Raw genomic sequence first — 26,271 nt, 5'->3', positions numbered from 1 at the left:
GGTGTTAAATTACTCATGTTTATTTATAACAGACCTTCAGCCAGTACAGTACAAAACTTACAGTAGTATATCTCCGTTACACAAATATTTACTTACAGTATATCACATGTACAAAATGCTTTGCAATAAGTCTCAAAAGCTAGTTTAACTCCTCTTGAGAAAGGAGAAAAACTCTTTAAAAAAAAAAAAAAAAGGAGGGAGGGGGCCCCAGAGGAAGAGGAGGAGGTGAAGGGGTAAGATCCAAGGAGACACCCAGCAGAGGCTACAAATGAAACCCTGGCAGAGGGAGGAGAGAGGTGGTATTGCACTTACTTCTGTGTTTTATTTTTTCTTTTTGTTCTCATAACTTCTGATCAAAAATATATATTATATATATATATTATGTACACAAGGAAAGAAGCTGCCAGAAGTATTACAAAATCGCATCCGCAGCTTGGACACTGACACGAAAAAACAAAGGTCTGGAAAAGTGTCTATTTAGAAATGTTTTTGTGTGGTGTTGATTTTAAATATCAATATAAAAGGAAAACACCTCTTTTCTCCATGTGGGTTTCAATGTGTGTTTTTTCTTTTTCTTACTTTTTTTTTTTCTTTTTTTATGCAAAAGGAGCTAGGAGAGAGCATGAGGATGTTTGAGGTTCCAGAGCTGGCAGGCTCTGGAAAGCAGGATTTTGTACCTAAGACCCTGGTTAAAGTGCAGTGATGGTCTGGAGAGACAGAGCGCCCTTCTCTCCCCTCCGTAGCACCTGGGCTCGCCCTTCCAGTCTCTGCTCTCACGGGCTCAGAGCATGGCCTCAGAGCACAGTCCTTCATGTTCCAGGAGGTTACAGGTGCCAGAACTGACGGGGAGGGGACGGGGCACCCCAAGGCTCCGATACCCCAGAAAGGACTAGTCTTGTGAGGTGTCACCAAACACACAGCAGACGCAGAAGAGGCGGTGAGGGCAGGGCTCATGGGAAGGGGCTCGATAACCAGGAGGGTTGAGGGGAACCCCAGAGAAGAATCTCAAGTCTGCTGACCTCTGACACAAGGAGCTAGTTCCCTGGGGGTGCTCTCAAGAAGACTCTCCCCTTCTCCAGAGGCCACGCTCCTCCCACGTGGCCCCCTGCCCCCCTGCCCTTGGCAGCATCTGTTTATTGCTACATTGTCAAGGAGACACAGTCTACCCACAGTGTCCCTCCCTGACAATCTGGTTCTCTTGGGGAGACCACAGACTGGGGGAGCAGGGAGAAGGAAGTGTTCAGGGTCTCCCTTCCCGTAACAGGATAAGGCAGACTCTCTGAGAGCCCTTACGAGCCTCAATCCCAGGGTCTGTTCCTTAACCAACCCTTTACCAGCCCCCTGAATTATCCCTGATAGGGAGTGAGAAAAGTAGGAGGCCAAAGAGCCAATAAGGAGAGGACTTGTGGAAAGAAAAACGGAAGGAAGAGAAAAGGGGGGAGAGCGAGAGAGAGAGAAGGACCAAGGGTTACAACTTGTGAGGTGTTCTGTTTGGTTTTTACTTTTTAATTTTTAAATATAGAAAAACAGGCTTTGGTTTGAATCTCAGGGAAGCAGAGAATGGGATGGCTGTGGCCTTGGGTAGGGAGCTCTGGTGGAAAGAGACCCCCACTCAGCGGTGGAGCGATCCCCTCCTGCCCCTGTCTCACTGTCTAGGTCACCCAAACAGCCAGGAGTCTCTGCAGCAGCCAGGAGCGTGCCCCCTCCTGCCCTACATCTGGGAGCTGAGTGTAGGGGGGTAGTAAAGGATGGCTCTCCCATTCAGCTGTGTCCATCCCATTCTCGCTGGCACAAGACTGGGATGGGGAGAGGGGCGTCTGCCCTTGCTCATCCTGGGGAGAATTTTTGGTTATACTGAGAGTTAGGAGAGAGAAAAGAGACATCCTTTTCTCCCTGCCACTGATCCTAAGAACAGGGCCCAGGAGTCTGGGGATGAGAGGGTGAATCCTGCTAGGGGGGGAGAAGGCAGCATGACTGGGGGGCTGAGGATGCCCCCTTGTTATCAGGCAGCAACCCACCAGTTTCTCATAGGACAGGGGCCAGAGGTGCCCCTGAGAGCCCAAGTAGGTCGCTAGAGTGAGGAAGTTTGAGAGGTGGGAGAGAAAGAGAGGAATTTTGACCCATTCCCTTCCCTGGTTCCCAGTTAGGCACCTGTGGCTCCACACGTGTCAGAGACAGAGGATTGCTGACCTGGCCTTGGCCCCTGAGAGTATAAAGCTGGGGCATTCCAAGGAGAGAAAAACCACCACTGAGTGGACGGGCAGTGTGAAGAGAGTAGAGCAGTGCTGGGGGCTGTTCGAGGAGAGGGGGGAGATCACACTGGAGAGGCAGATCCCGGATGTGGGCTTTGGGGAACTCCAATTCCTAGTGGGATGTCAAGAGGACCCTCAGTCCCAGGGTGCCTGGGGAGGATTCCTTCAGCCTCTCCTACTTCCCAAGGAGGGGTTTCTTCATTTGATCAGGAGCTGTGCAAGCTGCCTAAGGTCAGAGGCCACGAGAGGCCACGAGTCCCAGGCTGCAGGGTCCCGGAGGGCAGAGGTAATGCCACAGAGCTAAGGTGGGTATAGAGCGCGGTTGGCATCGAAACGGAAGCATCGGGTACGGTAAAAGGTGAGGACCTAAATCAGGAAGCCCGAGGCCTCTCAGCACTAAGGGGAGCTTCCCACTCCTGGGGCTGCTGGAGAAAGCGCAAAGAGAAAAATCAGGCCTGACGTGGAGGGGGCTGTGGGGAGGAGGGTGGGGGTGTGGCAAGTGATATAAGTTAAAAAAAAAGAAGCAAAAGAAAACTCAACAAATTATATTAATAAATAACTCAGTGAGTATGGTGGGATGAAAGGAGAAGAGAAAAAGGAGAAAGATAAGCAAAAGACCTGTTTCATCACAACGCTTAGATCAGTGGGGGGAGGAGGAGCACAGGTGAGGACGGGTCAGGGTCAGGGGTGAAGCCAGGGAGCCGGTGGTGGGGGCTACACAGCCCAGCTCCTACGGCCGTGGTGGGGACAGGCCAGCCTCCTGCAGGCAGGGCGAGGGGGGTGCACTGAGGCGGGGGAGGAGGCCGCTAGCCCACCTTGTGCTCCCCCCGGACAATGTGGGAAGAGAACTCGTACCGGTCCTGGCTGTGGTAGCCACAGATGTTGCACTCGAAAGGGTCTCGGAAGCCGTGGCAGCCCATGTGAATCGTGAACATGACGTGGTCCAGGAAGAGGATGCGGCAGTGCTCGCACTTGAAGGCCTTCACTGGCTCGCCGCTCTCACCCACCACCCGGAGCACTTCCTTGGAGGGGCCTGGGGTGCCCCGCAGCAACCCCTCCTGTGGCTTGGGGTCCTCTTTGGCGTAGGCAGGGCTGGGCCGGCCCACCACCATGGTGGGAGGAGGCTGGGGTGGGGGGCCCTGAGGCAGTGACACCACTCCCCCCACCCGGTCCTCGTGGTTGCTCTCTGTGTCTGTGGAGTCCTGGCAGCCGTTGCTGGGGGAGGCCCCGGGGTCAGTCAGGGGGCCTCGGGCCCGGTAGAGGAGGGGACCTCCGTCAGCTAGATCCTCGGGCCCCTCACCTGCTTCCCGGGACCCCGGAAGCTCCAGTCGACCAGGGAGGGGCTGCATCTGAGTGTAGACAGAGCTGATGACAGGCGTGAGTTCTGAGATGCAGTTGGTGGGCGGCAGGCGGAGGGGACGCAGATGTTCGGCCCCCACGAAGGCCAGAGGCCCCCCGAAGCCAGGCTCCAGGCCGTGGTGCGCCGCCAGCTCCACGTCCTTCTCATAGCCGCCCGCGTTCACATCGTAGGGCAGGTCCGAGAGGCTGAAGCGCATCTGCTTCTCACCTGTGGAGAGAAGGGTCTCAGGAGGGCTGACTCGGGATAAGTCCAAGCTCCCCTAGGATTCCTTCTTTGTTTTCTTTCCCTGCGGGTGGGTGTAACATTACCCACCACCCCTCATTTACCTCCCACAAGGTCAGGTCCTCTGTGGGGCTGCTCCCCAACCCTGGGCTATAATCTTAGAGAAGGACTTGGTCCCAGCCCACTGGTCTTGAAAACTTACTTCCTTCATTGCTCTCCATAAAGAGAGCTAATGGCCAGGGACCCCCATACACACCTTTTCTCTCTGACTCAAAGGGCCCTCCTCTCAGTCCCCATAATCAGACTCCAAGGGCCCTTCTCTCAGCCCCCATAAACAGAAGTCCTTACTATTTTCAGAAACTGGAAAAGCCTGACCCCCAACCCTCTCCTCTTACAACCATCCTGAGAGCCCTCAACTCTGACTCCTCTTCCCCCTCGTGAGGGATGTTCTCCCTCTTCACTCCCCCCCCCCTCCCAGCCCATTCTGGGGATACATTCTGAACACTAAGAGACCACCAGGCTGCTCTCTTCCACCCCAAGCAAATCTCCAGACCCAGCTGGTCTGACAGCCACCAGTGCTCAGATTTAGACAAGTGGGGGCTTCCAGCTGATGTCTCCCCTCCAACTGGACTCTTACCTACAAACTTCTGGGGGGTGGAACGCTTGCGTTTGGTGAGGCTGTTGGCCAAACGGTCAATGAAAGTTGGCCTCTCAGAGGATGAGTGCAGCATGGAGTCTGGCACCATCTCCAGGTCCCGTATCTCATCGCCTGGTGGGAGGGGGCAGGGGAGGAGTGGGGTGGGCGCGACAGGCAGGAGCAGCTGAGCGAGGGAAGCCGGGGCCCAGCTGCCCCTGCCTGGAGAAAAGCAGCAGGTCGGTAGCTGAGGAAGGTCGGTAGCTGAGGAAGGTCAGAGCGGATGCCTGGGAAATGGCACTCTGCTTACTGCACTCCATCTAGAGCTCACTACGGCACATTTCCGGTGATGTGCGAACAGTTACATGCTTCTGACCCTTGACTGCATATCTCCTTGTGTGCCCTCTCTCTCTCTGACAACACAGATGAAATCCTCCCTACCTCTGGATCTGCCTGCAGCACCCACCACGGGGCCCGGCACATTCATCTGTTCTAGATCCACCCCTTTGTGAGGGCAGGGGCTGGCGTGGCCCCGCCCTGCCCCCGACGGCCCCGCCTGCGGCCTCACCTGACTGGCAGGCGCTGGCGTGGCCCCGTCCCGCCCCCTGACGGTCCCGCCTGCGGCCTCACCTGACTGGCAGGGGCTGGCGTGGCCCCGCCCTGCCCCCGACGGTCCCGCCTGCGGCCTCACCTGACTGGCAGGGGCTGGCGTGGCCCCGCCCTGCCCCCTGACGGCCCCGCCCTGCTCCCTCACCTGACTGGCAGGGGCTGGGGTGGCCCCGTCCCGCCCCCTGACCCCTCACCTGACTGGCAGGGGCTGGGGTGGCCCCGTCCCGCCCCCTGACGGCCCCGCCCTGCTCCCTCACCTGACTGGCAGGGGCTGGGGTGGCCCCGTCCCGCCCCCTGACGGCCCCGCCCTGCTCCCTCACCTGACTGGCAGGGGCTGGGGTGGCCCCGTCCCGCCCCCTGACGGCCCCGCCCTGCTCCCTCACCTGACTGGCAGGGGCTGGGGTGACCCCGTCCCGCCCCCTGACGGCCCCGCCCTGCTCCCTCACCTGACTGGCAGGGGCTGAGGTGGCCCCGTCCCGCCCCCTGACGATCCGCCTGCGGCCTCACCTGACTGGCCAGCCAGAGCTTGGGCTTCAGTGCTGAGACTCTGCAGGTAGTTGTGACACCGCTCCTTGTGCTCCTCCAGGGTGCTCTGCTGTTTGTAGCTCCGGCCGCAGTAGTTGCACTTGTAGGGCTTGCCCACCGTGGGGGAGGAGACTGCAGAGCAGAGGGGAGAGGGGGCGTCAGAGGGCCACCCAGGGAGCAGGTACGCCCGGGAGGGAGGAGGAAGGGACGTGGCTCAGCTGAGTTCTCTGGCTCATCTTTCTTTCCCCAGCTTCAGTGGCCAGCGAGGATAGACGGTGGAACCCTGAAGAAGAGACGACGCACCGGGATGGGAGGAGAGAGGGCACGTGGCTTCGACTGTTGGTGGGCCTCAAGATGGCCATGTTGCTGTTCAAAGGAAGGAAGGACCCGGGGACTTCGCAGGGCATCATCCCTGGCAGGCAGGTTGGCCCCACCCCAGGATCTCAGAGTCTGGGGCCCAGACTGTGGTTTAACCTTTCCATGTGGCAGGCGGGTGTAAGGGCTGTTTATCAGACAAGGGGATTTTTTTGCTTACGAACTATCTGCTTCAGTTTGGGGGAAACTGGTGGGCTGGGGTGGCAGAAATGAGAGCCCTCAGCTCTGCCAGGGTGGGGAGGGGCATGTTCACTGACCTTTACTTGTACTTTTACCTCCATCCCCGGCCTGGTTTTAATTGCTCAGTTTTCTTTTTCGCTACACTGAGATATACCAAGAGAGCCCCAGAAAAACCATCACTGATAGAGAAATTCTGAGAAGAGAAAAATAAATAAAATAACCAGAGGAAAGCAAAGGGAGCGAACACCAATTCTGGGGGTCTTCGTTTTTGTTTTTTTTTTTTTAAACAAAGAAGAGGTTATAAAGATTTTGTTTCCAGAGATGAAAAAAAGGTTAGGAAAACTGAGATCAACACTTCCTCTGAAAACAACTTGAGAGAGGATATTTGTGAATGTGGCCAGTACTGAGCAGGGAGACGGGAGAAGGCAGCTTCAGGAGGCTAGTAATCACCACCGGCCCCTGCCCCTACTCACACACGCCTAACTTGGCCCTGCACTAAGTCACCTATTGCCTTTCTGCTCTTGCTCTGTAAACCCGAGTGGTTGGGGGGTAAGATGAATGCCGTGGTCCTCATCCACCCAGGACTCTTGGGGACATGGTCTAACCTCTAGGACGGGAACTCCCTTTTCTCTCCTAGAGTGTGGGCTGTGATAGAAAACATCTCACAGAGATGAGACCCAACAGTGTATCTCTCTCCACCTGTGTCCCTAAAATGTCCTACACAACAACACCCAGTGTCCTCCCAGCTGGCTTCGCTGTGGTTGGTAAGAATTCTAGGGGCCAAGCCATCCTTGTTCCAAACCAGCAGGGGGAGCCACCCTTTTCCTCAGAAAAGGAGTCTGACTTGCTCGCATCTGCCACTCGCACCTGCCGTTAATTGGATTCCAGCAAGGCTGTAGAATAGCTCTGTGAAAATATCTACCTTGGGGTTGTTATGAGGACCACATGAGGGAGGAGACACATGTAAAATATTTGTAGATTATAATGCCTGAATCAGTAATGATCTTTCTCCCTGGTTCTCCACATACATAGAGAGAAAGAGGTCCCAGTTCCAAAGTGAGAGAATCTAGAACAAGGTAGGTGGCTGGGGAAATGTGGAACAAGAGGGTGGTGAGGTGACTGCTCTGGCCCTTTAAATCCTGGCCCAGGAGAGTTCAAGAAAAGAGAAACAGCAAGGAAAGTTTCCAAGGACAGACCCTACTGTCTCCCCTCTGCCCTTCTTCCTTTCCCCCCCTGCCAGCTCCGCTCCTGGCCTTTCCCAAGTCCAAGGTGAACGCTTAAGACTTAGTGAGAGGCTGCAGCAGTGCTGCCTGTCCAGTTGATCCAGAAAGGTGTTGACTCAACCTGTCTTGGCTGAGGCTAGGAAACCTGGTTAGTCCGGGTCCCTGGCAGTGTTCCCAACACTGACCTCCAGGCACCCTCTGGATTTGCTCTTGCCTCTAGGAAGGTGATGACCTTGTGAGATGGGAAACAGAAATGGGATACTCTTTTCCTAGGCTTCCTTTCTTCCAGTTTGAGAGGCCTGTGGAAATTTACAGGAACCAGCCAGAAGTCCAGGGGAGGACAGACAGAGGTTGCCAGAGACCTCTGGTGTTTGTGCGGGCTAGTAAAGACGGGGACAGGTGTGGGGCTGGAGCGCATGAGAGTGGAAGGAGGGGTGTCCCTGGTGCTCAGAAGGGAGAGTGACGGCCCCGGATGGTCCTGGCATCTGCATGCATGTAAAAGCCAAGTTAGGGAGGGTGACTATTGACAGCCAGGAACACCACCCCTGCTCCTCTTGTTCCAGGTCGCAGAGCATGGCAGATGCAAAATATCCCATCGAAGAGCCCCACGTGCCCTGGGGCCTGCGGCTCTGCTCTGGGAGTGCTCTGCCCCCTTCGGTGGCAGACACTGTAACCCTCCAAGACTAGAGAAGAGGCTGAGCTCATTTACTGGGTGTTCTGGACATGCCCTACCTGAGTGTGTGCGGAGGTGGCCGGTGAGCGCGTCGCGCCTGCGGCAGGCGTAGTTGCAGAAGGGGCACTTGAAGGGCTTCTCCCCAGAGTGCAGCTTGATGTGGCGTAGCAGGTTGCCCTTCTGGGTGAAGGAGGCGCCGCACTGGTTGCAGTGGAAGGGCCTCTCCCCTGGGGGAAGAAGAGGCCACAGCCGAGCGAGGGTGAGGAGCTGTGATGGCTGAGCCCCGCGCCCCGCGCTCCACTCTACCCTCTCCCCTGGAGGGAAGAAGAGGCCACAGCCGATTGAGGGTGAGGAGCCACGAAGGCTGAGCCCAGCGCCCCGTGCTCCACTCTACCCTCTCCCCTGGGGGAAGAAGAGGCCACAGCCAAGCGAGGGTGAGGAGCTGCGAAGGTTGAGCCTCGTGCCCCGCGCTCCACTCTACCCCGCCCAGGGAAGGAAGGTGCTCAGAACACATGTGTGAGGCAGGGCCGCGGCACACACACAAATGCTGCTTGCAAAGGGCCCCTCGGGAACAGGCTCACTCGGAGGCTGGGACTAGAGGTGTGTGGCAGGGCCAAGGGTCCCAGGCCTGGAATGCCGGGCCCAAGACTGTTAGCGAGAACTGAGCGCCGCAGGGCCTGCTCTGCCCCAGGAGCCTGGAGCCCAAGATAGCTGTAAAGAGGCTTCTGTTTTCCTTTATTTAAAGACTCATGAGACAGGGACTTCCCCTGGCGGCCCGGTGGTTAAGGCTCAGCGCCTCCACAGTAGGGGGCACAGGCTTGATCCCTGGTGGGGCGCGAAGTCCCCACATGCCAACTGGCACAGTCAAAAAAACCCGTAAGACACAAGTGCCCAAACAATACCCTGTTGGACTATAGGATCCTTCTTCTTTCTGTAAAAAAAAAAAAAACGTATTTATCTGGCTGTGCCCCGTCTTACTTTCAGCACTCGGATCTTCGCTCTTCGTCATAACGTGTAGGAGCTTGAGTTGTGGCATCTCTGAGTTGTGGCATGTGTGGGATCTAGTTCCCTGATTAGGGATCGAACCTGTGCCCCCTGAAGTGGAAGTTTGGAGACTTAACTGCTAGACTCCCTAGCACAGAAGTCCTTTATCGGACACTTCTTGAGGCAACACGTCTTCTCCTCCATCACCTCCTGAGACAAATACCAGCTTGCCTTATAACTACAGTTGAGGAAAGTGCCAGGAAGTACAGGTGTTGATGGAGTCCAGATTTCATCCCCCACCTTTTTTTAGCAGCTAGAAGCAGTGCTGGGAGAGACCTCCCCTTCCCGAGACGACCCCGCGTGGCCTGGGCCCGGCCGCCCGCCGGACTCACCCGTGTGGCTGCGCTTGTGCACCATGAGCACGTTGGGTCCAATGCAGACCATGCCGCAGACGTCACACTTGAGCTTGCCGTTGGGCAGGCGGATGCCACCGGGGGAGTGGGGCTCTGGCCCGCTTCCATCGCAGTAGCCCAGCGGCTCCGACAAGGAGTCCTCCACGATCACACTGTCATCCTTCTCCAGGAGACGCTCGTCCGGCCCCAGCAGTCTGCTCGACTCCTCATCGCTGTACATCTCCACCTTGATGGAGTTGGCTGGAGGGCGGGAGCGTGTTTAGGACAGAGACAGACCAAGGAGGGAGCCTGCCTGTGGGCCAGAGACGCCCTCCTTACGTCCCAAAGGCTGTCTCCAAGCCCTGAGACATTTAGGCTTTAAGAGGAGCCAATCTCCTAAGTATCCTGGGTGGTGCTATGGGGTCCTGCTGGGACCTGAGACACCTTTGTCCTCCTCTCCCACCCACAAGGCACACAGGTTTCCAGAGGAAAGTTGGGGTACATGGGGTGCCTTCAGTTCCTGGGGAGAGTGGGGGACTAAGGGGAGCCTTTTCCTCCCCTCTCTTGTCATTAAGGAAGATGTCTGGCTTGGCCCCGGGCAGGAAGCCAGGGAGTCACAGTGGTGGTAAAACGGTCCTAGGAAGACGGAGACGGCGGGCTGAAAAGAGCAAAACTGGAAGACAGACACAGCTCACGTTATCCCCCCACCCCACAGGGCCGGACACCTCTACTCCCCTTCGTGAAAATCTGGAGAGGGGACTGCAAGAGGGAGGAGCCATTGAGGAGAAAGCTTTGGCTCTGGCTCTGACCTACATTCCTGGCTATTCCAACCATTTAGAGAATGTCACAGATCCAGGGCCAGCGAGGAGGGGCAGTCATGGGGACCCTGTCTAGCAGGAGACCGGCGGGGGTGAGGAGGGGATCCTTCTCATCTCTATTTCCTATCTAACTCCAGCCCATGGCCACTTCCATCTGCTCAGTTCCAGAGTTTCTCTTTGGAGCCCTCACCTTAATCCCACCCATGCCTCTTTCAATTCCACCCTAGTCACTAGGCAGTGATGGTTCACCCTCCTCTCAGAAGTCACGGAAACCCAAGACATGGAGCTCCTGAGTGCTGCTAGGTCCTCTGGGCGGAAATCAGAGGGAGGCAGCGAGCGGGAAATGGCTGCCATGGAAGGTGAATTGAGGGCCAGACACACTGGGTGCCCAGGGCCTGGGAGGCTGGAGGCTGCACTTACCACTGAGTGAGCGGCTGGGAGAGGAGTGCTGGCTGTTGGGGGTGCTCACTGAGGGCCCCACTGGGGCCCCGAGGAATTCCTTCTCCAGAGATGAGTCCCCGCTACCTTGGAGGAGAGAACAAGGAGGAAGGTGAAGCTACAGCTCGAGCCATTTTCCGTCTACGCCTGATCTCTTCAAAGTTCAGTGACATTTCACAAACATTTATCTTGCAGCCACGTACGAGGGCCCGTTGTGTGTGGGGCACCATACCTCGTGCCCTCGCCAGCCTGGGTGCCCGGCGCTGACTTCCGCGAGCTCCGTGGCAGCTCCTTGCCCACCCTACCTTCATCTAGGCCTGAGGGGAAGAGCTTCACTGCCTGACGTCCACAGGAAGCAGGGCTGGGGCTGGGCGGGCCGGGGTGGAGAGGAAAATGGGGGCCTTGCGAGGGAGGCGGTTCAGGACAGACGTTCTTCCCTACTGTTACTCTCCGGAGCCCCCAACACCGGATTCGGGATCTGCAGGAAGGGTGGCTGGAATTGCCCCTGAATCTAATGATAATAATAGTAATCATAATAATAGCAGCTAACATTAATTGAGTGCTTACTACATGCCAGGCATCATTCTATGCACTTTAAAAGAATTATCTCATTGAATCTTCACAACAACCCTGCAAAGGAAGGGCCGATATGATCTTAATCGTACATATGAGGAAACTGAGGCACAGAAACAGCTGTTTCTTGCCCAAGTTCACAGAGCTGGCAGCGATGGGACCTGGGTCAGACCACAAGTAGGAATTACGGGCGTCCTTAACCCTCACCTGTGTACAGCTAACTGGAGTCACTGTTTCAGAAGCGGAGAGCTGGGTCCATCTCACTCTAAAATCAGCAAGCATGTAGCTATTCCAGAAACCCTCCATCTGATAGTATTCCAATAACATAGTTACTACTTGACATTCCCCTTGACAGTGAAATAATCAGTGTATTCTCAATATATATGCATTTTAACTTGTTGACAAATAGCTTTTGTAAAAATGCCTTCTAAGTGTCACGTATGTTTTTAAAAATCAGATAACATACCTGAAGACACGAATCAAGTCTTTAAAAAAACCCCTCCTCCCACAATCTTCTGCACAAATATACATGTGAAATAAAACACATGTAGATAAACACAGACACGGACATATATCACATAGGTAGATACACATAAAGAGAACATACCTACGGGGATACACACTGGGCTAGCCGTCTACATTATCTGCTAACATGAACATGCATAGATGTGTGCACACAGGTCTAAATATGGAAGACAGAGAGAGAGAGAGAGCCTAAAATTCACCCCTAAAGTCCACCTGTTAGCACTTTACCCAGTTTCCCAGCTATGCACATACTTACTTTCACAAAATAAAGATTCCATTATAAAATGGTTGGAGTCCTGGGCCTGAGGCAAGAAATCCGGAGCACACCCTCCTGAGGGATCCCTCTCCAGCTTCGGTCAGTGGGAAGAAAACAACCACTCAGGACTTTGGGGCCATTTCCCATTCACCGCCTCTACTAAAAGCCCCATTTCCCCCACTCTAGCCCATCAAAGCCTGAGGACATTTATTCACTACCTATCGAAGAAGCCTTAAGGCTTGAAACCGAGGTTCCCCGGCTGCGGCTCTTTAGGTGAGCCGTGGTTATTTAAAAAAAAAAATGTTGCCCCCTATCAATACCACACACATATCACCTAGTGAGCATCTCAGAGCTGTGGGTTGAGACCTGTAGACTCAGACCCAGTTTTAAAATATGTCCTCTTAACTGAGTAGGGTTTGCTAAGGTTGCAAGGGGTAAAAGGGCTGACTTGTCCTCAATCACTGGATGTTAGTAATGAGGGGAGAACAGGGCTCCGGGGCCTGGCACTAAGTCCTTGACCCTAAAAGGATGAGTGAGGTTGCTGGAAATCCATCGCTGGTCCCAGCCTACTGGGCTGAGGCTGCCTCTTGGGGCCTGGGGCTTGATACATGGGGGAAACATCCTTACAGGGATACTTAGGGACAGTAAGGGGACAACATTCTCTCTGACTCTCCCTTTTAAGGCCTGAGTACAGCAGGAGCAGGTACTTCCAGGGTCGCACCTGTAGTTCAAGAGGCTCTTTGATGCCATTGCCCTCCCTGGGATAAAGGTAAGAGGCAAAACAGGCTCAGGTTGACTTTTATGGGACTAATACCTAAAATAAATCCATTTCAGGGGTTAGAAAGTCTTCGGGGGCTCCAGGGATTTTGAGTTTCAGCTGGATGGTGAAGAGAACAAGAGTCCGATTTAGGAAGTTCAGCAGTTCCTCTCTCGGCCCCAGAAAACCCAGTGAGGGAATTTCAAACCTCTGGGACTCCCGAGAAATCCCAGACTATCAAAGCCAAGAATTAGGGTTGCCCTTAGGTCTCAGAGAGATTTTCTTGGTCCGAGTCATCCTACGTTGGCTGAATCCAAACCCCCCGGAGGGCAAAGCCAAATCATGAGGTTCACATCAGAGGAAGCAGGAGGCCGGTAAAGGGCATGAAAGCAGGAAGGCGAGGAAGGAGCTGGAGCGGTCCCACCAGCTCGATGTGTTTCCCAGCGAAGGGAGCCCAGCCCTCGGGGCCTCCTGCCCTTTCTCCATCCCTCCAAACAGTGGCCCCCTCGAGGGAGGAGCCAGCTGTGGGGTCCCAGAGCCTCCACGATTCTCTGAAGGGACCTCGACTTAACTGCTTTGCCTTCTTGACCACGGGCTCCAGGGGGCGGGATGCTAGCCCGCTGGCAGGGAAGAGTGGGGACAGGAGCAGAGAAAGACGCCCATCCCCAGCTCTATTGTGGGGAGGAGGCTGAGGCCCCTTGCATCTCAGTTCCAGGCGGAGGCATCTGCTGCCGGGGCACCCCTCTTTACCTAGGTTCTTTTATGACCCATTCCCACCCCAGCCTGTCTCGGCATTTCACCCCAGGCAGCTCTACATCTGTCCCCAAGGCCTAATCAAGATGTCACCACGAGCTCGCACTGACCAAGTCGCAGCCTTTGCTTAGCAACACCAAACACCCTTCCCCATCCTCCGCAAGTGTGAGGAGGAACGCCCCCTCCCCCGCTCCACGCACAGCCCCCAGTCCGCTCCCGCTCCTCAGGCTCGGGGAGTTGTTACTGAATTGGCTCCTCAGCCCCAGCAGCAGCCCCCCCTCCCCGCCCCCCTCCACTAGCCGCCTTCTGCCTGAACTTACATTATCCTTCCCTTGCCGGTGAGACCCCGGGGTGCGAGCGCGGCCGCCGCCTTGGAAACGGCGAGCGAGTGCGGGTGGTGTGTGCATGTCTGCGTCTCGGTGGCAGGCAGGGGTGAGCCCAGCCACTCACCTTCCAGGAAGCGTGGATTCCTGGAAGTGAGGGGAACCGCCGTCATTTCGCAGGCAGCGGCAGCGGCTCGGTGAGCAGAGGCCCACGGCTGCAGCCAGAGAGGAGAACTCAGCCCAGGGTGTGTGTGTGTGTGTGTGTGTGTGTGTGTGTGTGTGTGTGTGTGAGTGTGTGAGAGAGAGAGGGAGAGAGAGAGGGAGCGAGAGGTGGGGGGAGAGAGAGGGAGGGAGAGCGCGCAAGCAGCACAGGCTTGGATGCGCCTGGGGAGGGGGCTGCAGAGACTGTGTCTGCGCCTCTGGTGGGGGTCGCTAGGCTACAGCATCCCTTTCTCAAGACGGTGAAGGGCCTGGGGTGGGGGGCGCACAGGCAGGGGGGCAGATGCCTTTGCCCTGTGCCCAGCAGACAAAGAGGAACTGCACAACAGACGCCTGAGAGACACAAGAGTGTGTGCCAGAGAGAGAGGGAGATGGATGGGCCCGCGGGGTAGGGGGGGAAGGGGGGGCCCCAGGGAAGGCCCAATCCTTTGCCAGCTGGGGAAGCCAAGGCCTCAGAGGTCATGGGGCCCAGGACAAGGGGCAGCTTCAAGGCTCCAGATCGGCAGAAAGCCCCTCCCCCACCGAACTCAGGCCCTTGTCTTCCCTCCTTTTCTTCCTCCTCCAGGATGGAGGTCGCTCTCCAGATTGGGGGGCGGGGGGCGGGACTGACAGCCTCCCCCTTCCCAGCAGCCAGAGGGCCCTGCAAAGTCTGATCTCGGGGCTAGTGTTGCTCTGTGGCCCGGAGCCCTTTCAGATCCCAGGCAAAGTGCTGGTCCAGTCACCCCACCTCCCCTCCCCTCCTGTGCCCCTGGGGCCCCAGCCGCTGCCGACAGCCCTGGATGAATCCGCCCTCCATCAAGACAAGGCCTCCGCTCCCTTCCCTTCCAGAGGAGCTGCTCACGGGCCGTGCTGACCTACTTTGGAAGACTAGATTTTCTGATTCCAAGAATTAGGGGGTGGGAGGGGCTGGGAAACTTTGGGCTGCCTATCTCTGGACCCCTTTCTGCCAAGGTTCCCTTAAACATTTCACAGTCCCAGAAAACTTCGAACAAGCACTGCTCAGTCAATTAATTGCATGAGCTGGGTTTGAGCAACTCAGTTTCCCTAGAAAGATAGGGAGTGGGGGCGGGGAAAGCATCTGTGTGGTAAAGGAATGGACTCCTCCTTTCTTCCCTCTCCCCCCCCCCCCCACTCCCTCCCCACTCCAGGTGATGATCTTTCCAAAGAAAGAGATAGGGAAGGAAGAGGTGGACTTTCTGTAATCGGTTCTGTGTGGGGGTGGGGGGGGGGTGGAGGGGGGACTGCTTTGAAGAACAGGAGAGATTCCCCCTTCATCAGTTGGCCAGGCAAGGGAAAGTCCCCAGGTGTAGAGGCGGAAGAGTGGTGGAGACCCTCCGCCACGTGCTTTAGGAGGGGTGCACGCTGCGGCCTTGCCCTCTGCTTCCCCATCAATCCAGGAGAGGTGGCTCAGCGCGGGGCAGGGGTGCGGGGGCAGCTCTCAGGAGACCCTCACATGGACCGTCTCAGCCATGTCTGGTCCTGCAGGGGCTGCTTTTCAGAGCTCATGTTAGCCCTTCCTTGACTCCCGGTCCCCCTCCCCCAGTCCCCGTCCCTCTCTATGGTAGCTGCTGACATCTGGAATTCTCAAAACACAGGTGAGTGGTTCCTGGCCTCCACTTTCATTCAAAAACAATCCTTTGCTGAGGACTCTTCTCATCTAGGAACTGCCAACCTGCTGAAAGCCAGGAAAGCTTGGTTTCATAGCACAGTGATGCCCATACATTCAGTTTTCCTCTAATATCCAACGTTCTCCAGAGGTAGGCTGAAAAGTGCTCCATGGGCTATTTCCTCAGCCAGCTTCCCAGTTTCTCACTTGCCTGCCTCAGGGGAGGGACTAGTTTTTCTCTGAGAGTCCTCAGCTCCAAGGCAGGGTCCTGAGAACAGGTGTTGCTCAATCGTGGTTTTCTGAATAGACCCAGCTGAGCAGGAGACAGGAGGATTGGTTGGCTCCTCAGAAGAGACATGATTTTAGTCCCAATAAGGTTTCTTTCAACTGAATCAGTCCACTTGATCCCTGTTACTCTGTCCAGCACGTAGCAGGTATCAAATGCCTGTACCAATTCCAACTCCTTCCCTCCTTAAACGAGAAAGGGGTCAGAGTCAACTTCCTACCTTGACATTATGTGGGTGCTGCCAGTAACTCTCATAGGTGTGTCTGGCCCATCTTGCTATCTCCCTTAGTGCATGCCCATAATTCCTCCATTGGTCCCACTTTAAGGTAAAAAAATAAACTATAGGTCATTACTACAATGGTGCTTGGATTACTGATGGGGATACATGTTATGTCAAAACCCAGTTCTGGCTTCTGTTATTTCTTACAATCATTTCGTGCCCTAAAATTTTAATGGTCCAAAAAATGGTTCCTTCCCATCCCAGAGACAAATTCTGTCTTAGGCCATTTTCTACACCCTTGGAGAGAGCCAAATGAGGTTCCTCATTGCTTTTCATCTTGTGAAACTAAGAGGATCATGATTACTTTCATATCCCTAAAAGCCATCCATACTACAAGCCAGGATCTCTTCTGCCTCATAAGAATATGTGGCAGGTATAAAAAGCTCTATGATCATGGAAAAGATAGGGGAAGAATTGGTCTCCCTCTCTCTACTTCAAATGTGTAAGCTCTTGGCCCACTGGCTGAATTCAGACTGTAGACAAATTTGGCTTGCCCCATGGAACATTTCTTAAAATACAAAGTTATTATTTTTAAAAGGAGACATTTCATATAAAATCCTGATTTCTGATTTCTTTTGAAAAACTGGAAGCTTTGGCCACACTGGATACACATTCTGGTGGACCCTGCAGAGCCGCTGCTCCTTGAGGAAGGACATGTGCTCTCCAGTCCATGACTGTCCCCATCACTCTCTTCTGCTCATTACCTGAGCCCAGTTCACTCTGTTACGTCCTACCTGGCCCCTGCAGGCCTTTGAAACCCTGGGTGTCATGTTTGGTTAGTGACCTCGGCACAGGAGAAGGAACCAGATCTTGCTTCCACTGCTTTGTTTCAACTCTCTTCTCTCTAATAGTCTCCACTCACAGTACCCCTCTTATTTCCTTCCCCTGCTCCTATCCTCCAAGAAGTCTGGGAAGAGAATCACTTTTTAGGGAATGTAAAATTACCAAAATAAATGCACTCTATCTAGTACTACCAAAAGTGCCAGTTCCAAGACTGCGGTGCCCTGGGAGGTCCCTGAAGGCTCTCCACTCTGCTCCACAGGAGGGCGTGCTCCCAGCCCCTGACAAACAGAAAGCGCAAGAGGACATACCAGACATATAGGAGCGGCCATTGCAGTCTTCTAAGTCCATCTTAGAGAGACTCTGCTGGAAGAGAAAAATGCTATTAGAAGCCAGATCTGGAAAGGGAGTAGTTTTTTTCTCTAACATCCTGGCATCAGCAAGAACCCTAAAGGATCACTTAAGTGTGCTCTGACCCTATTCTAACAAAGCAAAACCTCAGACTTAGTCCTGATGACAAAGACGATGTACCCAGACTTCCAAACCCCAGGGTCTCCTCCAACCCCCAACTTCTGCAGGCTTCCCCAGTCTCTCAGGTGGAAACGCTGTCTCACTCCGAACTGGTCCCTGATTGTGTTGCTTGGAGAGCAGACCCTCTCTTGTTAAGTGACGCTGATGGTGTAGGACAGCTCAGTGCTCACCAGGCAAAGAAACAAACCCACAGAGTCGCTACACCTTGTTAAGAAGGGAGTAGTAATCTAAGAAGTTTAGATTCAATCCTTCAGGAGAAACATGTTTGGGTGGGGGGAGGGAGGGGGACAGGAAAGTAGAAGACAGAGGAGAGCGGCCCACCTCAGGTTCAGGGAGGAGTCCCGTACAGAAGGTGTAAGGGTCACATTAAATCCTTGAGTGGTTTCTTCTTACTTTTTGTTAATTACTTTGCTACCTTTATTTTTTTTTTGAGGGGAGTTGAGGGGGGACCTGAATTTAAAATGCAGGTTAGTCTATTTGAGGGAAGGCAAACAGTAATTGGCAGTAGAGTATTAAACAATCCAGAAGTGAGGACAATTAAAAGTGATAATTTGTTGCAATGAATTATCTCCTTAGGAGCCTATGGGAGGAGAAAAAAAAAAAATCCCTATTTGGTAGAAATTTACATACATCCATCTCCTATCTAGAACAATAGTAGATGTTCAGAGCAGTGGAATTCATCCTTATATTTTCCAAAAAGTGAAAACCAAAAATGCAAAATTTTGAGAAAAGTCTTTGAGAATACTAGCAACAGTCTAGAAGAATGGAACTTAAAGTTTATTAAATAAGTAAATATAGTAGTAGCATTGGTTGAATAGGGCTTCCCCGGTGGTTCAGCTGGTAAAGAATCTGCCTGCAATGCTGGAGACCTGGGTTTGATCCCTGGGTTGGGAAAATCCCCTGGAGAAGAGAAAGGCTACACACTCCAGTATTCTGGCCTTGAGAATCCCATGGACCATACAGTCCATGGGGTCATAAATAGTTGGACACGACTGAGTGACTTTCACTACATACATTTAAAATTGCTTTCACCAGTCATCTAACGAAAAATAAATACCCCAGGGGCAGATTTTGGCGAGTGAGAGTGGGGCAAGGAGAAGTTAGAAGGCCTTTCTAAGTGAACAATGCAAAGAAATAGAGGAAAACAATAGAATGGGAAAGACTAGAGATCTCTCCAAGAAAATTTGAGATATCAAGGGAATATTTCATGCAAGGACAGGCATGATAAAGGACAGAAACAAGAAGGACCTAACAGAAGAAGAGATTAAGAAGAGGTGGGAAGAATACACAAAACTGTACAAAAAAAGGTCTTAATGAACTGGATAACCACGGTGGTGTGGTAACTCATCTAAAGGCAAACATCCTGGAGTATGAAGTCAAGTGGGCTTTAGAAAGCATTACTATGAACAAAGCGCTAGTGGAGGTGACAGCATTCCAGCTGAGCCATTTAAAATCCTAAAGATGATGCTGTCAAAGTGCTGCACTCAGCAAATTTGGAAAACTCAGTAGGGGCAACAGGACTGCAAAAGGTCAGTTTTCATTCTAATCCCAAAGAAGGACAATGCCAAAGAATGTTCAAACTACCATACAATTGTGCTCTTTTCACATGCTAGCAAGGTTATGCTCAAAATCCTTCAAGCTAGGCTTCAGCAGTACATGAACCAAGAACATCCAAGTGAACAACCTGGGTTTAGAAAAGGCAGAGGAATCAGAGATCAAATTGCCAACATTTGTTGGATCATGGAGAAAGCAAGGGAATTCCAGAAAAACATCTACTTCTGCTTCACTGACTACCCTAAAGCCTTTGACTGTGTGGATCACAGCAGACTGTGGAAAATTCTTACAGAGACAGGAGTACCAGACCACCTTACTGTCTCCTGAGAAACCTGAAAGTGAGTCAAGAAGCAAAAGTTAGAACCTTACATGGAACAACTGACTGGTTCAAAATTGGGGAAGGAGTACGTCAAGGCTGTATATTGTCACCCTGTTTATTTAACTTCTATGCAGAGTACATCATGCAAAATGCCAGGCTGGATGACTCAGAAGCTGGAATCAAGATTGCTGGGAGAAATATCATATCTGGATATCAGATATGCAGATATATCACTCTAACGGCACAAAGTGAAGAGGAACTAAAGAGCCTCTTGATGAAGGTGAAAGAGGAGAGTGAAAAAACTAGCTTAAAACTCAACATTCACAAAACTAAGATCATGGCATCCGGTCCCAGACTTCACGGCAAATAGAAGGGGAAACAGTGGAAGCAGTGACAGATTTTATTTTCTTGGGCTCTAAAATCACTGTGGATGGTGACTGCAGCCATGAAATTAAAAGACACTTGCTCCTTGGAAGGAAAGCTGTGACCAACCTGGACAGGGTATTAAAAAGCAGAGACATCATTTTGCCGACAAAGGTCTATATAGTCAAAGTTATCATTTTTTTCAGGAGTCATGTATGGATTTGAGACTTGAACCATAAAGAAGGCTGAGCACCAAAGAGTTGATGCTTTTGTATTTTGGTGCTGGAGAAGACTCTTAAAAGAGTTCCCTGGACTGCAAAGAGATCAAACCAGTCAATCCTAAAGGAAATCAACCCTGAATATTCATTGAAAGCACTGATGCTGAAGCTCTAATACCTTGGCCACCTGATGCAAAGAGCCAACTCACTGGAAAAGACCCTGATGCTGGGAAAGACTGAGGGCAAAAGGAGAAGGGGGCATCAGAGGATGAGACAGTCAGATACCATCACTGACTCAATGGACATGAATTGAACAAACTCTGGGAGACAGTGGAAGACAGAGGGCATGCTACAGTCCATGGGGTTGCAAAGAGTCAAACGCAACTTAGTGACCGAACAACAACAGAGTGGGGTGACAGAACAGCCCGAGCTGCTATCAGGGTTCTTGGGTCTCTTGGAAGGATCGCACTGAAGCAAACGGGTGAAAATTTGGTTTGAGTGTACTACTGTATTGATTGAGGTGAGGGTGGGGGTTCTGAAGGGCACACATCAGGAAAGTATCTATTATCCTGTCTCACCACCACCACACCCCTCGTCGTTCTTGTCTAGTGCTGAGAGATATCATGCTCTAAAAAGTCTCATGAGAAAGCCTGAGACATGGGGCTTTGCTTCACCTCACAAAGCAGTTCTCCCTAGATTTCATTAGAAAGATTTCTAATCTCACCTAGGAAGCCTGGATGTGGAAAAAAAAAATTCTCTAGGTTTATTTCCAACTCCTCTTTTCTTGACATCCTCCCTGGTATGGACTGAACTTTGGGAAGAGACCGCTAGACCATGCCAATAATAAATGGTTCCTTGAAGGGTCCCTTAGGGGCAATGATGAGAAGAGCCCAAGTCCACAGTGGCTAGTGAACTCTCTGGAATTAGCCTAGAACTTCGGTGGTTAGAGATGCAAATATGAGGGAGGGCGGTCCCATACTGGTACTCCTGGGATCCCTTTCATTTCCAAATCATTAGCTACATAATTGCCCTTCGGGATTTTGTAAAGCTCAAGATGCCACAGGTTATTTCACACACACACACACACACACACACACACACACACACCCAATGCAGGAGAAGTGAGAGTGAGCAGGTTTTTCCCCATTTTCTGCTTGGAGAAACTGAGGCTCAGAGCAGCTAAGTGACTTGTCTCGGCTCACAGTGAAGCTGGAACAAGGAAAGGAACCCCAGTTTCCTGTCCCTCTGAGGTGTGCTCTTTCCATTAAACCATCTTACTTCCTTTCTTTTTTTTTTTTTTCTTTTTTTTTTTTTTTTCTTTTTTTTTAAAAATATGGAACGCTTCACGAATTTGCGTGTCATCCTTGCGCAGGGGCCATGCTAATCTTCTCTGTATCGCTCCAATTTCAGTATATGTGCTGCCGAAGCGAGCACTACTTCCTTTCTTAAGTCAGGGTACTCAATGCCTTTGGATTGTCTTGCTTTTCCCTGGTTCTAGTATCAATTTCCCTGGTTCTTACATTGTTTCCTTTTCTGTGATCCCCATGGGAGAGGGGTCTGTTACTTAAATGGAAAAGCCAGTTGAGCAGGCTCTACTGGGAGAAACACCCTAATGGGATTGTGTGTTTGTATGAACCCCGAATAGAAAGGCACTAGGTGGGCAGAGTGGCGGCGGCGGAAGCACAGCACTGGCTCAGTTAGTACTGGCTCGGGAAGTGCGTCTCATCTTTGGACACCTGTCCCAATGGTCTTAAAACAATTTCCAGAAGGGTCTGAAGGAGTTGTTTTCTGAGTTGAACTTGGTTCCTGGAAGTAAACTGAGCTCTTCTGCTTCTTAATTGTTCTCAACAGGTGCTCTATGACACATCTTGGGCAAAATCAGTCTTTAGCTGCCTCCAACTGGTCTAAATGCCAAGTTGGGAGCCCTGGGGGTGAGATGGAATTGAGATTCTGCTGCTCCTGATTCTGGTATTCTGAGAGCCAGGAGCACATCAGATGTACTTCACTGTTTGCTCAAATCTCCAGGCAGCATATCCATCTCCACCTTCCCATTCCCGGTCCCCCAAGAACCTCCTCCCCTGCCTGGCCTGCCAGGCCTCTCCTTAGAGAACTGGGTCAAATTAGGCAGTGCAGATTGGAGACACACCAGAGGGGGAGGAGGTATAAGGTGAGAGAAATTGGCGACACAAGATAGACTTAGTTCAAAGATCTCAAAAGGAAACTGACTTTATGGCAACACAGACATCATTCAGTGATGGAGGTAGGCATCTATGTACTGTAAATTCAGTTCAGTGAGCTGAATACAAAGCACCTAGAAACAGCCAGTCTCCCAATTCAAAAGGAAGTATCTCTGTGAGGAGGGAGGAAAGGTTGGTCATTGTAACCTGAGACAAAGATTTTCTTCCTTGTTCTTTCCAATGCAACTGGCACCCTAAAAAGAGCCCTCCATGGCCCTGGCTTTCTCTTAGCAACATAACATTGCATTTGAACAGGAATGGGCAGGAACAGGTATTCCCTTCTAGACAGAAGATTTCCCACCACACTTCCTGACAAACAGCAAGTGAGACCAGTCCAAGGTCTGACTTTCAAGGTTAGGCTTCAACTACTATCCCCATCTCCACAAAAACATACCCACAGCTCTATTGGTGACAAAAATATCAGAAAGTCAAGTTTTCTCTCCGTACTGGCTCTGAAAGTCTGAAATAAGGTGGACATCACAAGTAACGAAAGCTCTTCAAATCCTCCAGAGAATCCTGCTTGACCCAGTGATACTCCAAAACTGGAATTTAAACCGCATTACTGAGGCTGCACGGGTAGAGAGGTGGTGAGAGGGTGTTGCTGGGGAAGCAGGTGGGAGTGGAGCGAGGGCCGCCTCCTTGCCATCCTTTTGGGCGTAGTAGGGAGAAGGGGATTTTTTTATTTGGTCTCACTTAGGATCTGAAGTGGAGCCCAGGGATCATTATTATTTTTAAAATACTTATTTCTTTGGCTGCACCAGGTCTTAGTTGTGGTATGTGGGATCTTTGATCTTCCTTGCAGAAAGTGGGATATAGTTCTCTGACCAGGGGTCAAACCCAGGCCCCCTTGGGAGCATTGAGTCATAGCCACTGGACCACCCGGGAGGTCCCTCCCCAGTGATGATGATGATGATGATTTTAATTTTCATGGAGATTTAGTTGATTTACAATGTTAGTTTCGGGTATACAGCACAGTGAATCTCTTACATATATATCCACTCAGTGGGCAACAAAGTCATTATGTTTTGTGCTTGAGAAATCAACATCTGTTGAGTAGAACTAGATATAATTCTGAAGCTGCCAAATTGAGGGCCCCTCCCACCATCCTGGGGCCCACCCCAGAAGCTCCAGTGAGACCTCTCCTGATTCCCAATGGTAAGGCTATCTTCTTTTATAAAGACTTTATTTTTATCTCAGGGGCCATTCATTTGACTGTTCTTGTGATCCGGGGAGCTGTCTGGATTCTCTGAATTAGGCTGTAAGTGGGGAAGGCCGAATACCGCATACCGCAAAGAAAGATTCACTGACCTACTGGCAGACCCATGAGGAGATGAGGAATTCCTGGCTGGGCATTTCACATACCCTACCAAATAAGATGCCACACCCAGAGTGTCTGATTTGGACTTTTATCTGGTCTTGTCCTCAGAATTTGAGTTATCTTAAGTGGAAATATTCTAGGTAGTCAGACACCTGTTTTTAATGCTTCCTAAAGTGGCTCGGACAGTAAAGAATCTGCCTGCAATGCAGGAGACCCAGGTTCAATCCCTGGGTCAGGAAGATCCCCTGGAGAAGGGAGTGGCTACACACTCCAGTATTCTTGCCTGGAGAATCCCAGGGACAGAGGAGCCTGACAGGCTGCAGTCCATGTAGCCACAGAGCTAGACAAGACTGAGTGACTTTTTTTTTTTCCTCCAGGAAAAGTAGCAGTAAGGGGAAACAGTCAGGCCTCAATAGTTTTCTGTTTGGTCATGATATTGGAAGGCCTAGACTTGACCTGTGAGCAAGTCACAACCACGCCAAGCTCACCACTGATGCTCTGAGGGCTGACTGGAGAGGCTGGGGTAAGTTGGAACTCTCAAACATGTAAGTGGGGGGTGTTTAAGTCACGACAGTAGACAGTTTTGGAGAAGGAAAGGGCAACCCACTGCAGTATTACTGCCTGGAAAATCCCATGGACAGAAGAATCTGGCAGGCTACAATCCATGGGGTAGCAAAGAGTCAGACAAAACTGAGGGACTTTCACTTTTTTTCCCCCCAAGGATATGAACATGTACCTTTACACAGGCAAAGTGAACAAGTAGCAGTAAGGGGAAATAGCCAGGCCTCAACAGTCTTCTGTTTGGTCATGATATTGGAAGGCCTAGAGTTGACCTGTAAGTCACAACCATACCAAGCTCACCACTGATGCTTTGGGGGGGTCATACTGGGGAGACTGGGGCATAGCTGGAGCTCTCAAACATGTAAATGGAGGTGTTTAAGTCACGATAGTAGACAATTTTGCTTTATAAGAGAAGGGACTGAGGTGAAAGAAGTTGTTCAGCGTTGACACACTGTGGTTGGTGACATATCAAATCTTCCTGGAAGCAGAGTCAGTAAATTCATGACCTTGGAGGGGGAAATGGGGTACCATATTTCCTAAATATCTCCTATCTAAAGTCCCATGTTCCCATTAAACATTGTCACTAGACAGGACCACTCATAGTTTAAAAAAAAAAAAAAGCACACAAATCAAACAATGAGATTCTACAACTCTAGCAAACTGGGGGAAGAAAATAACTGGGATGGGGCTGTGTGAGGAGGTACAGGGAAGGCTGTTTTAGTTTAGACTTGCTTCCCAAGTCTGTTTTTCCCTCTGGTTGTCTGCCCCAGGACTTCTGCCTGTTACATTTCTTTCTTAAGGCTCCTATGCAATGAATCTCTACCTTCGTAGCCTTGCTTCTCAGGTTCCCTGGACTTCTCACCCTGCATAGTGCCGCACACAGCACTTTTTGCTCCACCCTAAGTTTCTTCAACACTTGTTTCTCCCACTCTGCTCATAGCCTCCCAGTCTTCCCACTTAGGCCTAGGTCTTTCTCGCTAACCTTCTTGACCGACATCTCCCCCTAGCCACCCGCAGTCTCTTGCTTCTTTGCCCAAGTACCCGGCCTAATTCTTTCTCCACCCTATCCTTCTGTTCTACCCCAGCCGTATCCAACGAAGGAGCCTCGCGCACGCCAGGTCTTGCCAGTCTTCGGTTCTCTGCCTTGACCCATCTCCCGCCTTTTTAGGCCACCTAGGTCCCTGCTACGTCCCTGTCAATCTTATGGCCTCGCGCCAACCCCTGTCCCCCACCGCCAGCTTCCTCCCTTGGGCCTCAGCCCACCCAGCGACCCTCTCCCCGCCAGGCCCCCTCCCACGTGTCCCCCTCCCTTCACGCCCAGGCCCCTCAGGCCCCGCCCCCGGCGGCCGAGGCCCCGCCTCTCGCGCTTTGCCCAAACCCCGCCCCTCACTCACCTGAGGCAGCTCCGCGCGCGCGCAGGCTGGGGGGGTGAGGGAGAGGGGACGGAATTGGAAGAGAGGGAGGCGGGGCAGCGGGGCTCCCCCACTCTGGCCCGGACGGCCCAGTGCGGGGGGAGTGGGGTCACTGAGCAGGCCACAACCGGGCCGGAGGAGGGACCCGGGCGCTCAGCGGCGGCGGCGGCTCCATCTCCATCGGCGGCTTCACCTGAGGAGGGACAGGCCCCCCCCATAAACCCCCCCAGTACGACTGTCCCCCTCCCCCGAACAACTTCCGGTCCCACTACCAGGCGACAGGCGGTGTGGCCGAACACCGAGCGCCTCCAAGCTGGGGAGACAAGGGAAGGAGAGCTAGGGGAGAGTAGCCGAGCGCCGAAAAGATTCAAGTCCTAAAGGCGCGGTCTCAGGCAAAGGAAAACTCAAGGACTGACCCTTCATCTGCATCTACTTTGCAAATAAGTCCACGTTGGGCGCTCTAGTTGCCCTGGCACGCCTGCCTCTAGTGCCACGTTTTGCCTTTGCCCCTTCTACGACAATATTGACTTTAACCTCCTTAGCATTCTTTGCCTTTCCTGCAAGGGCGTAGGAATTGTGTAGGGGAGGGACTTAAGGATGCCAAATTAAAAACAATTTCCTCTTGGAGGGGTATCTTGAGGTCATTCACCTAAGTAGCCCTGCAGATACCGACAGATTTAAGAGAAGGAAACCCCACTTCTTGACTTCCTTTCAC

At 52.3% G+C, this 26,271-nt stretch overlaps 1 protein-coding gene, 1 long non-coding RNA gene and 1 other non-coding gene across 10 annotated transcripts; 1 reads left to right on the top strand and 2 right to left on the bottom strand.

Moving 5' to 3' along the window:
- On the bottom strand, nucleotides 1–26,271 carry IKZF4 (IKAROS family zinc finger 4). Of its 8 annotated transcripts, none has more exons than XM_043446213.1 (10): nucleotides 25,539–26,271; nucleotides 17,355–17,409; nucleotides 13,870–14,019; nucleotides 12,040–12,133; nucleotides 10,668–10,772; nucleotides 9,430–9,690; nucleotides 8,113–8,280; nucleotides 5,585–5,734; nucleotides 4,472–4,603; nucleotides 1–3,819 (listed from the first exon to the last, which is right to left on the bottom strand). In XM_043446213.1, exons 3-10 carry the CDS (start codon nucleotides 13,954–13,956, stop codon nucleotides 3,059–3,061), a joined length of 1,758 nt encoding a protein of 585 aa, XP_043302148.1. In that variant the 5' UTR covers nucleotides 13,957–14,019; nucleotides 17,355–17,409; nucleotides 25,539–26,271; the 3' UTR covers nucleotides 1–3,058. The 8 variants fall into 8 exon arrangements, with proteins under 8 accessions (XP_043302148.1, XP_043302147.1, XP_043302150.1 ...); XM_043446212.1 differs by having other exon boundaries at nucleotides 17,355–17,406; XM_043446215.1 differs by lacking the exon at nucleotides 13,870–14,019 and having other exon boundaries at nucleotides 25,539–25,839.
- LOC122427056 lies at nucleotides 6,793–8,095 on the top strand. Its single transcript, XR_006265343.1, has 3 exons — nucleotides 6,793–6,921; nucleotides 7,190–7,233; nucleotides 7,944–8,095. It is a non-coding gene; the product is annotated as an uncharacterized LOC122427056 (long non-coding RNA).
- On the bottom strand, nucleotides 21,356–21,462 carry LOC122427904. Its single transcript, XR_006265595.1, has one exon. It is a non-coding gene; the product is annotated as a U6 spliceosomal RNA (small nuclear RNA).

The sequence above is a fragment of the Cervus canadensis genome, chromosome 25, assembly GCF_019320065.1.
Source record: "Cervus canadensis isolate Bull #8, Minnesota chromosome 25, ASM1932006v1, whole genome shotgun sequence".
Taxonomy (NCBI): domain Eukaryota; kingdom Metazoa; phylum Chordata; class Mammalia; order Artiodactyla; family Cervidae; genus Cervus; species Cervus canadensis.
This window is presented reverse-complemented; position numbering and strand designations above follow the sequence as displayed.